Raw genomic sequence first — 11,228 nt, forward strand, 5'->3', positions numbered from 1 at the left:
TATTTTTATTATTGTTTGTTGTTTTGCACCTACAGACCACAGAAAATTCCTCGTATGTGTGAACTTAGAAAACGTATAAAAGCGATTCTGATTCATTTTCATTTCTTAAAGTTTTTATGATGAAAGTGTTTCTGATGAACTGCTTATGAAAACAAAAACACCCAGCAATGTTTGATGGAAATAAAGTTTTCTGTGCTTTTGTTCCTTCAGATTAAACTCACTGATCTGTTTGTGAGGTGACATCACAGCTCTGGCTGCAACAATCATGTCTGTAATTCATCACCCACAACATAAAATATGACATGAATAATGTGATACTGAACATGTCTAATAACAACATATGTAATGAGTTTTACACAGAAACATCAGCTGACTGCTCTCTGACACAGTGAGTGTAGAACAGAAATATGAAGTTATTCAGTTAATGTGTATTTTATTGTGACAGGCGTAGTTACAAACATCCTGAAACAGTTTGAACAACAAAATAAAACTCCGCGACAAACATTCAATACATTCTTCACAGTAATAATTCTTAAGTGATATCTGATCAAAATCAGATGAAAGTAAAAAATCACCAAATTAATAAATACTGTAAGTGAAGAGAGAAAAATAAAAATCACATCCTGTAAACACGAAGGAACCATGACAAACTAAATTCTTCATCTTGATGTTTTCGCTGAGAGGAATCTGTTTTCAGTCATCAGATCTGAGATCAGTGAATTGAACCAAAGTTCAGTTTGGATCGAAACAACATGTACTGACTGGTTTCTGTGTGCTGCATTATCAGCCAATCAGAGAGCGAGAGGTTGGGGCGTGTAGCTCGTGAGAACGCCGCGGCCGCCTCAGGTCTGATAAGCAGCTGACAGCTGAGCTGGACCAACCAGGGAGCGCTCTGATTGGCCAAGGCCCAGCAGGGTTCAGGGATAAAACAGCAGCTCGCTCCTCCAGCACATCATCTTCATCACCATGGCCTTCCTCTGGATCATCTCCTGCCTTGCCTTCGTCAGCGCCGCCTACGGTGAGACACAGACCGTAACATGCTGATAAACTCAGATTAGTAATATGTTAATCTATAAAACATCAACAGATTGAGTCTAGTCTCAGCTCAGTCACAGACACGTTCATCAGAGGTGAAACACATTAAACCTGCTGCTGACCGTTAACCATCAACTGTTTCAATAAAGTTTGATCTTATTTGAACAAACAGTAAAGTTCCTATTCCTGAGACAGTCCAATCAGATACACAAACCAACAGGAAGTCTAACGGATGTTTTTCTTTTCAGATTGAAGAGTTTTGTGGTTAAAGTCACGTTTGATTCTGATTGGCTGCTTCAGTTTCACACATTTACCTTTAAAATAACTCATGACTCAGCAGTTTCCTGTGTCCACACTTCAGTCACATCAGCAGCTTCAGCAGAATAGTCCTTTAAGTGTGTTTCCTGTCGTCCTCTTAGGCTGCGGCAACCCCGCCATCCCCCCCCAGGTGACCGGCTATGCCCGCATCGTAAACGGTGAGGAGGCGGTGCCTCACTCCTGGCCCTGGCAGGTGTCTCTGCAGGTGAGACAGCTGATGTCAACACACACAAACAGCTCTGTTTCTTCTTCTGCTGTTTCTTCTTCTTCTTCTTCTTTGTTGAGTTACTCAGTCCAGTTTTTTTCTCTCAGCAATCCAGCGGCTTCCACTTCTGTGGAGGATCTCTGATCAACGAGAACTGGGTGGTGACCGCCGCTCACTGCAATGTCAGGTTAGTCCAACACACAACACAACACAACACAACCCAACACAACACAACACAACACCCTGTGTGTGTCTCAGTGGTTCCTCCTGAAGACATTAAGAAGTCGAACATCAGAACATATTAAAGACTTTGAAACATGTTTGAAGATAAACTTTGTGTCGTATTAAATTATCCAATCAGCTCAGGTTAAACTTTGTAAATCATCAAAAAAGAGGAAGTATTAACAGGAAGTGTCTTTGTGAGATTTGGTGAACTTACTTCCTGTTTCCTGTCAGGACCTACCACAAAGTGGTCGCTGGAGAGCACAATAGGGGCTACGGCTCCACCGAGGACATCCAGGTGCTGAAGCCCACCAAGGTGAGAACCCCCCATCAGCCAATAAGCTTTGAGAACACACCATCCTGACCCCACTAACACCCCCCTACCCCACCCCACCCCCCAGGTGTTCACCCACCCCCAGTGGAACCCCTACACCATCAACAACGACATCGCCCTCATCAAGCTGTCCAGCCCCGCCCGCCTCGGCACCAATGTGTCCCCCGTGTGTCTCGCCGGGACCAACGACAACTATGCTGCTGGAATGACCTGCGTCACCTCCGGCTGGGGTCTGACCCGGTACAATGGTGAGATTTATAGGACAAGAGTTTTACTTTTACTATGAAAGGGCAGCATGAAGTGAGTCTGTGTGTCCTGTGTCTCCCACAGCTGCCAATACTCCCAACCAGCTGCAGCAGGCCGCCCTGCCCCTGCTGTCCAACGAGCAGTGTAAGAAGACCTGGGGCAGCAACATCTCTGATGTCATGATCTGTGCCGGAGGAGACGGAGCCACTTCCTGCATGGTGAGGCCCCACCCACCTACCTGTCTCACCTGCCTCCCTCACATGACTTTGTCACATAGTTTTTTTGTGTTGGGCTTAAAGTTTTAGGAGATTTTTTTTACATGTTAATCACTTTTGTTTATTGTTTATTTGTTGTCAGGGAGACTCTGGTGGTCCTCTGGTGTGTCAGAACAACGGCGCCTGGACTCTGGTCGGTATCGTCTCCTGGGGAAGCAGCCGTTGCTCCACCTCCACTCCTGCCGTCTACGCCCGTGTCACCGAGCTCCGTGGTTGGGTCGACCAGATCCTCGCCGCCAACTAAAAGCTCAGAGGAAGTCCAGTGTGTGGACAATGACTGATAATAAAAACAGTGAACATCACCGACTATGTGTGTTTGAATTTGTGTCCTTTCAGTCGAATCCTTTGGTTTAAAGTAGTGACATACATCAAAGACTCAAGGTTAATATATATGTGTCTTTTTACAAACCAGGCTGCAAAAAACAAATTAGTTTAAGTTCCTTTACGCTGAGTGAAGAATCAATACAAACAAAACTATTTTACAAAATTAAGTGTTGAGAATGAGTTCAGGGTCTTAGTCTGGGGAATGAAGCTGCTCTGAGGTCTGGTACAGACATACAGTCGTCCTCAAAATTATTCATACCCTTGCTAATTTTTGTGATTTTCTATTTTTGTGATGAAATGACTGCATTTTTTCAAGTTTGTTTATGAGGTATACGTGACCAACAAGTGAAAGAATGACAACAATACACAATTCAAGAAATTCTTCATTTCAGGGGTATTTTATTCAAGGTTTCCCAAAAAATGCCATGTTCAAAATTATTCATACCCCTGACAATATCTCAACAAAAATCTTTGTCCTGTGGTCATTTCAAAATGTTACAATGGAATAAATACCATTAACATTGTTGAACAAATGTTAAACACTGATTTAAAAAAATAGCATCTTTCCAGAAGAGTATAAATAGAGGAAAAGTGTTCTGGTCATTCTCAATTTCTGGTCATCATGGTCAAGAAGAAGGAGCTCAGTGAAGACCTACGTCGACGTCTTGTGCGTGCCCACAGTGAAGGAAAGGGTTACAAGGCCATTTCAAAGCAGTATGATGTCCCTGTGGCAACCGTCCAGAGCATAATTAACAAGTACAAGAAATTCAATACTGTTAAAAACCTCAGCGGGCGTGGCAGGAAGCGTAAGGTGTCCCCCAAACTTGCCAGGAAAATATGCCGAGAGGTCAACAACAACCCCCAGACCACAACCAAGGCCCTAATTGAAACGCTTGACCAAGCAGGGACAAAGGTCTCACGGTCCACCATTGAGCGAGTCTTGCACAGAGGAGGTCTCCATGGACATAGGCCTCGGAAGACGCCGCTGCTCAGGAGGAAACATGTGCAGGCTCGCCTGGCCTTTGCTAGAGGTCATTTGAAGCAAGATCCCAACTTTTGGTCAACCATCCTGTGGTCTGATGAGACCAAGTTGGAGTTATTTGGCCATATGGATGCTCAATATGTCTGGAGGAAGAAAGGCGAAGCATATAAACCAAAGAACACTGTGCCCACAGTCAAGTACGGTGGTGGAAGCATAATGCTATGGGGATGCTTCTCTTCCAGTGGCACAGGGAACCTAGTCAAGGTCCAAGGAATAATGAAAAAGGAAGATTACATCAGGATCCTTGATGAAAACGTGAAGGAATCTGCTGAGAAACTACAGCTTGGCCACAACTGGACGTACCAGCAAGACAATGATCCCAAACACACTGCCAAGGTAGTGAAGAAATGGTTCAAGGACAATGATGTCAACATCCTAGAATGGCCAAGTCAGAGTCCTGACCTGAATCCCATCGAGAACTTGTGGCATCACTTGAAGACCAGAGTGATGGCTAGGAAACCGACCAACCTGACCCAGCTTGAGGCTTTCGCAAAAGAGGAATGGGCAAACATCCCACAGGAGACATGCAGGAAGCTTGTGGACACATACAAGAATCGTCTCAAAGCAGTCATAAAAAACAAAGGCTATGCTTTTGACTATTAAAGAAAGACATTGGACTAGGGTATGAATAATTTTGAACATGGCATTTTTTGGGAATCCTTGAATAAAATACCCCTGAAATGAAGAATTTCTTGTATTGTGTATTGTTGTCATTCTTTCACTTGTTGGTCACGTATAACTCATAAACAAACTTGGAAAAAATGCAGTCATTTCATCACAAAAATAGTAAATCACAAAAATTAGCAAGGGTATGAATAATTTTGAGGACGACTGTATCTGTATCTGTTGTCAGGTGGCAGCAGACACAGAAGTATCTGTCATCAGGTGGCAGCAAATACTTCTGTATCTGTTGTCAGATGGCAGCAGACACAAAAGTATCTGTTGTCAGGTGGCAGCAGATACTTCTGTATCTGTTGTCAGGTGGCAGCAGACAGAAGTATCTGTTGTCAGGTGGCAGCAGACACAAAAGTATCTGTTGTCAGGTGGCAGCAGATACTTCTGTATCTGTTGTCAGGTGACAGCAGATACTTCTGTATCTGTCATCAGGTGGCAGCAGACAGAAGTATCTGTTGTCAGGTGACAGCAGACAGAAGTATCTGTCGTCAGGTTGCAGCAGACACAGAAGTATCTGTCGTCAGGTGGCAGCAGATACTTCTGTATCTGTTGTCAGGTGACAGCAGATACTTCTGTATCTGTCATCAGGTGGCAGCAGACAGAAGTATCTGTTGTCAGGTGACAGCAGACAGAAGTATCTGTCGTCAGGTTGCAGCAGACACAGAAGTATCTGTCGTCAGGTGGCAGCAGATACTTCTGTATCTGTTGTCAGGTGACAGCAGACAGAAGTATCTGTTGTCAGGTGACAGCAGACAGAAGTATCTGTTGTCAGGTGACAGCAGACAGAAGTATCTGTCGTCAGGTTGCAGCAGACACAGAAGTATCTGTCGTCAGGTGGCAGCAGATACTTCTGTATCTGTTGTCAGGTGACAGCAGACAGAAGTATCTGTCGTCAGGTGACAGCAGACACAGAAGGGTCCAGAGCAGGGAGGCAGCGGGGCAGAGCAGGGAGGCAGCGGGGCAGAGCAGGGAGGCAGTGGGGCAGAGCAGGGAGGCAGCGGGGCAGAGCAGGGAGGCAGCGGGGCAGAGCAGGGAGGCAGCGGGGCAGAGCAGGGAGGCAGTGGGGCAGAGCAGGGAGGCAGTGGGGCAGGGATGGTTGGGAGTTGAGGAGTTGAACAGCTCTGGGAACAAAGGTTGTTCTCCTCCTCTGTGTCCTGCAGCCCGGGCAGCGGAGCTACTCAAACACTGGAAACAGAGCGTGTGAGGGGTCCTGTCGGATCCTGAGCTGTCCTCAGTGTTTGCTGCTCACACACGGTTCTGAGTGTTCTGACCGGAAGTCCGATGGTTTTAGAGCAGACTGTGACAGCGCTCTGCAGGCGGGTCCTGTTTTGCAGGCTGGTGGAGTGAAACCAGCAGGTTATTGAGAATGTGATGACACTCTCAATGAATGAGTAATAAAATGTCCGGAGGATGTTTGTGTTGACCCCAAACGTGTTGAGTTTCCTCAGGAGATACTGCCGCTGCTGGCACCTCCTGAGAATCTCCTCTGCGTTTGGGCAAATTTCAACATGCAGTCGAAGATTGTGCCCAGGTATTTATACTCGTCCACAACCTCTACAGTCTTCCCATGGACTGTGCTGACAGCTGCTGCAGCCAGCTCCCTCTGCTTGCTGGAAAAGTCGTCAGATGACGGCGGTGTCGTCCTCATACTTTACAACAGAGTTCTCCTGACTTCTGGGAATTCATTGGAGTAAAAAGATGAAAATGGTTGTGGGTCTGTTGTCAGCAGTGGTGCCGGGCTGCTGTAGCTTAATGGGTCCAGAGTAATCCGGAAACACTGAGGATGGCGTTTACAGTGGAGGAGACAGCTGGTGTCCAGCAGGTAAACATAAAAAATATTTAATATATACATCAGATATATATAATATTTAATGAGAGAGAATGAACAGGTAACCTGATCAGAATCAGCTGGAGGAGAACAGACTGAAGGCCCGAGGTCGGTCCACCACAGAGAACACTGTTCTGTTAGATCATTACATAATGTGGAGTCATGACGATCACACAACAACATGGTGTCAAAAATATAATCTGATATTTCATCTCAGCTGAGACACTCACAGGAACCAGAACCAGAACCAGGACCAGGACCAAGACCAGAACCAGAACCAGAACTAGGACCAACAGTCTCATACAATAACTGATCCTGGAGCAGTTTACTGACTCTTCATGTTGGCAGAACGTCAGCTCAATAAAACATTTAATAAATCACTGATAATGAGTTAACAGATCAATAAAGAAAAGGTTTGATTGACAGCTGATTAAAATGTTTCTTTCTCAGATTAATTTCGATTCTGTAAACATCAGAACATCAAAAAAAAAAAAAAACATTTCTTCTTTCGCTCATCAATAATCAATCATTCAGCAGGCTGATATAACAAACAGCGGAGAGTCGCGACCTTTGCCCTCCTTAATTATTCATCATGGTCATCATCACATAACTGATGACATCATCACCTTATATTTGTGTTTCCATGACGACAGAAAGTTTCAGCTGCCTCACGTTTGTTCCAGAAAACAAAAACACAGAAAACACGAGTTGATAAAAACAACTAAAATAAAATGTATGAAATCTAAAAAGATTCACTGAACAAATCAAGATGTCAAGTTATCATTGATCACTGATCATTGATCACTGATCATTGATCAAATTAAAGGAACATTGCCACTTTATTACTTTATCACCCTGCAGCGCTACAGCCTAACATTAAACAGGCTTTTATTGTGAAGAGGTGCAGCTTCCTGACAGGAACTGTTTATTTTTGACAGTGACATGGACAAGTATCAATCCTTTCAAAATAAAGTCTCACATCTTCACAATGAAAGCATTTCACTGAAAATATCAAAAAACAGTCAGTCAGACAGACAGACAGTCAGTTAGACAGTCAGTCAGACAGTCAGACAGACAGTCAGTCAGACAGACAGACAGTTAGACAGTCAGTCAGTCAGACAGACAGTCAGTTAGACAGTCAGACAGACAGTCAGACAGACAGTCAGTTAGACAGTCAGACAGACAGTCAGTCAGACAGACAGTCAGTTAGACAGACAGACAGACAGTCAGACAGACAGTCAGTCAGACAGACAGTCAGTTAAACAGTCAGTCAGTTAGACAGACAGTCAGTCAGACAGTCAGTCAGTCAGACAGACAGTCAGTTAGACAGTCAGTCATTCAGTTAGACAATCAGTCAGACAGTCAGTCAGACAGACAGTCAGTTAGACAGTCAGTCAGTCAATTAGACAGTCAGTCAGTAAGACAGTCAGACAGACAGACAGACAGTCAGACAGACAGTCAGTTAGACAGTCAGTCAGTTAGACAGACAGTCAGTCAGACAGACAGACAGTCAGTCAGTCAGACAGACAGTCAGTCAGACAGTCAGTCAGTTAGACAGTCAGTCAGTAAGACAGACAGTCAGTTAGACAGACAGTCAGTCAGTCAGACAGACAGTCAGTTAGACAGTCAGTCAGTTAGACAGTCAGTCAGTAAGACAGTCAGTCAGACAGACAGTCAGTCAGACAGCCAGTCAGACAGACAGTCAGTCAGTTAGACAGACAGTCAGACAGACAGACAGACAGTCAGACAGACAGTCAGTCAGTCAGTCAGTCAGACAGACAGTCAGTCAGACAGACAGACAGTCAGTCAGTTAGACAGTCAGTCAGTCAGACAGACAGTCAGTCAGACAGACAGTCAGTTAGACAGTCAGTCAGTAAGACAGTCAGTCAGTCAGACAGTCAGTCAGTCAGTCAGTCAGACAGACAGTCAGACAGACAGACAGTCAGAAAGACAGTCAGTCAGTCAGACAGACAGTCAGTCAGTTAGACAGTCAGTCAGTAAGACAGTCAGTCAGACAGACAGTCAGTTAGACAGTCAGTCAGTCAGTCAGTAAGACAGTCAGACAGACAGACAGTCAGTCAGTTAGACAGACAGTCAGACAGACAGACAGACAGTCAGTCAGACAGTCAGACAGTCAGACAGACAGTCAGTCAGACAGACAGACAGTCAGTCAGTCAGACAGTCAGACAGACAGACAGTCAGTCAGTCAGTCAGTCAGACAGTCAGTCAGACAGTCAGTCAGTCAGTCAGTCAGACAGACAGTCAGACAGACAGACAGTCAGTCAGTTAGACAGTCAGTCAGTAAGACAGTCAGTCAGACAGACAGTCAGTTAGACAGTCAGTCAGTCAGTCAGTAAGACAGTCAGACAGACAGACAGACAGTCAGTCAGACAGACAGTCAGTTAGACAGTCAGTCAGTCAGTCAGTAAGACAGTCAGACAGACAGACAGTCAGTCAGTTAGACAGACAGTCAGACAGACAGACAGACAGTCAGTCAGACAGACAGACAGTCAGTCAGTCAGACAGACAGACAGACAGTCAGTCAGTTAGATAGACAGTCAGACAGACAGACAGACAGACAGTCAGTCAGACAGACAGACAGTCAGACAGACAGACAGTCAGTCAGTCAGACAGTCAGACAGACAGACAGTCAGTTAGACAGATTATTCTGAAACACTGAGGATGGAGTTTTCTGATTATTCTTATTGTCAGATCAGATATTTGAGAACAAGTTTCCTTTGACTCTGAGTATCATGAATACAATCAGTGTTTATGATCTCATGAACACATGAACACATGAACACATGAACACAGTCATGAGTCTGTCTGAAGGTCACAAGAGTTCCTGATGCAACGTGTGAAACGTTCAGTCGAGCTGCTGCTGATAAACACACTGCTGGGAAACACACACATGTTCCTACACACACACACACACACACACACACACACACACACACACACACACACACACACACACACACAGTTTATTCACTGGAAGATCAAAGTGTGTGTTTTGATTCACGTCTTTGTGAGATTATAGAATAAGATTATTAAATGGACATATATTGTACAGGTAAACTTGTAATAATAGTAGTGCTGAATGTGCCTGTGGGCTCGTCAGAGCAGATGTGGCTCACCTGTGCCTCCTGGCTCACCTGTATTTAAGCTGGCTCCAGACCATGCTCTGGTTCTCTCTCCTTCACCATGATGGACACCATCATTCAGCTCTCCACATGGATCCTTTCACACACACTCCTGATTCTACATTTTGTTTGTTTGTCATTGGACCAAATAAAAGTCAGAGGTGATGTTAGTGTGAGCTCCTCTCGTGTTACAGAGACGCTCTGCGACACTGACAGCAGCCAAACTCTGTAAACCAGCTCAGAACTGCATTTCCTTTTGTCAAACTGGTCTCAGAGTTTGTGTTCGGTCCCGACACCAGCCTTGTTCACTTGGAGCCTGGTACATTTAGCCGTTGTTAGCGGTTACTTGAGCAATAAGCATAACCATCATTTCTTAAATCAGAGGGTTCAGGCAGAGTCAGAGCACATTAGAGAGATAACCAGAAAACATTTATGCATTAAAATATGATCCAGTTTCACCAAAATCAGTGAATAAAGTGATGGAGGCTCAGTTAATCACATCATGAGATGAGAGTTTTGACGAGTTTCACATGAACATTTGTATGTGTTTCACATGTAACCCCACTGATTTCACATGTAACCCCTCTGATTTCACATGTAACCCCACTGATTTCACATGTAACCCCACTGATTTCACATGTAACCCCTCTGATTTCACATGTAACCCCACTGATTTCACATGTAACCCCACTGATTTCACATGTAACCCCACTGATTTCACATGTAACCCCTCTGATTTCACATGTAACCCCACTGATTTCACATGTAACCCCACTGATTTCACATGTAACCCCTCTGATTTCACATGTAACCCAGCCTTGAAAAGACAGGAAGTCACATCTGCATTATTTCCTTTAAAAGGTTTCTGATACTGTCCAGCACTAATCTTATCAGAGCTTTGACTCTGGAACTATTCAATGGTTTAACCAAAGGTTAAGTTTAGGTTAAGAAAAGTAACACAACATCTTCTCTAACAAATGAAACTGGCAGGAAACATGCTGTCACACTCACACATCACATCTGTGAGCTGACTGTGTGTCCACTGGATTCTGTTAACAACACGTAGAGACATTTTCCAGCCGTTTTTGTGGAGTCAGAACCAGGTGTTTAAATCCAAACCATGATGTTCTCCTAACCAAGTTGTTTATGTACCTAAACCTAACCATAACATAAACACAACGCTGTCACAACATAAAACTAAAACATCAACAAAAGAAAAGTACCAAAATGACAACATTAAATTTCAACATTTCTGAAACATACGCTCCCACGTACGAGGACGGGACGTGTTTCATGATCTCCAGCTCAAAACAACTGGGGGCCAACACTGAAGACAACAAACACACAACAACAACACAACAACTCCCTGATCTGATGGATGAATCACCTCCTGACAGCCGGCAGAATGAGTCAATCAATCAATCAACCAATCAATCAATCAAACCCTCACTGTTAGCTGAGGAAGTGACAGATGAACCCTGAAGGGGACATGTGTTCAGCTGTTGTTAGTCGTTTGTGTGTGAAATCAGTTGTCGTGGTATTTTCTTTACATTAACAGTGTGAGGTCAGCAGAGACCATTC

The 11,228-nt window shown here is 44.3% G+C and overlaps 1 protein-coding gene across 1 annotated transcript; it reads left to right on the plus strand.

Moving 5' to 3' along the window:
- The first annotated feature begins 210 nt into the window (after nucleotides 1–210).
- Nucleotides 211–2,937, plus strand: LOC140994595 (chymotrypsin B-like). The gene is made up of 7 exons (XM_073464310.1): nucleotides 211–1,018; nucleotides 1,455–1,558; nucleotides 1,666–1,745; nucleotides 2,015–2,096; nucleotides 2,182–2,362; nucleotides 2,445–2,578; nucleotides 2,718–2,937. Exons 1-7 carry the CDS (start codon nucleotides 967–969, stop codon nucleotides 2,877–2,879), a joined length of 795 nt encoding a protein of 264 aa, XP_073320411.1. The 5' UTR covers nucleotides 211–966; the 3' UTR covers nucleotides 2,880–2,937.
- Nucleotides 2,938–11,228: the final 8,291 nt, after the last annotated feature.

This window comes from Pagrus major, chromosome 4, assembly GCF_040436345.1.
Source record: "Pagrus major chromosome 4, Pma_NU_1.0".
NCBI lineage: Eukaryota > Metazoa > Chordata > Actinopteri > Spariformes > Sparidae > Pagrus > Pagrus major.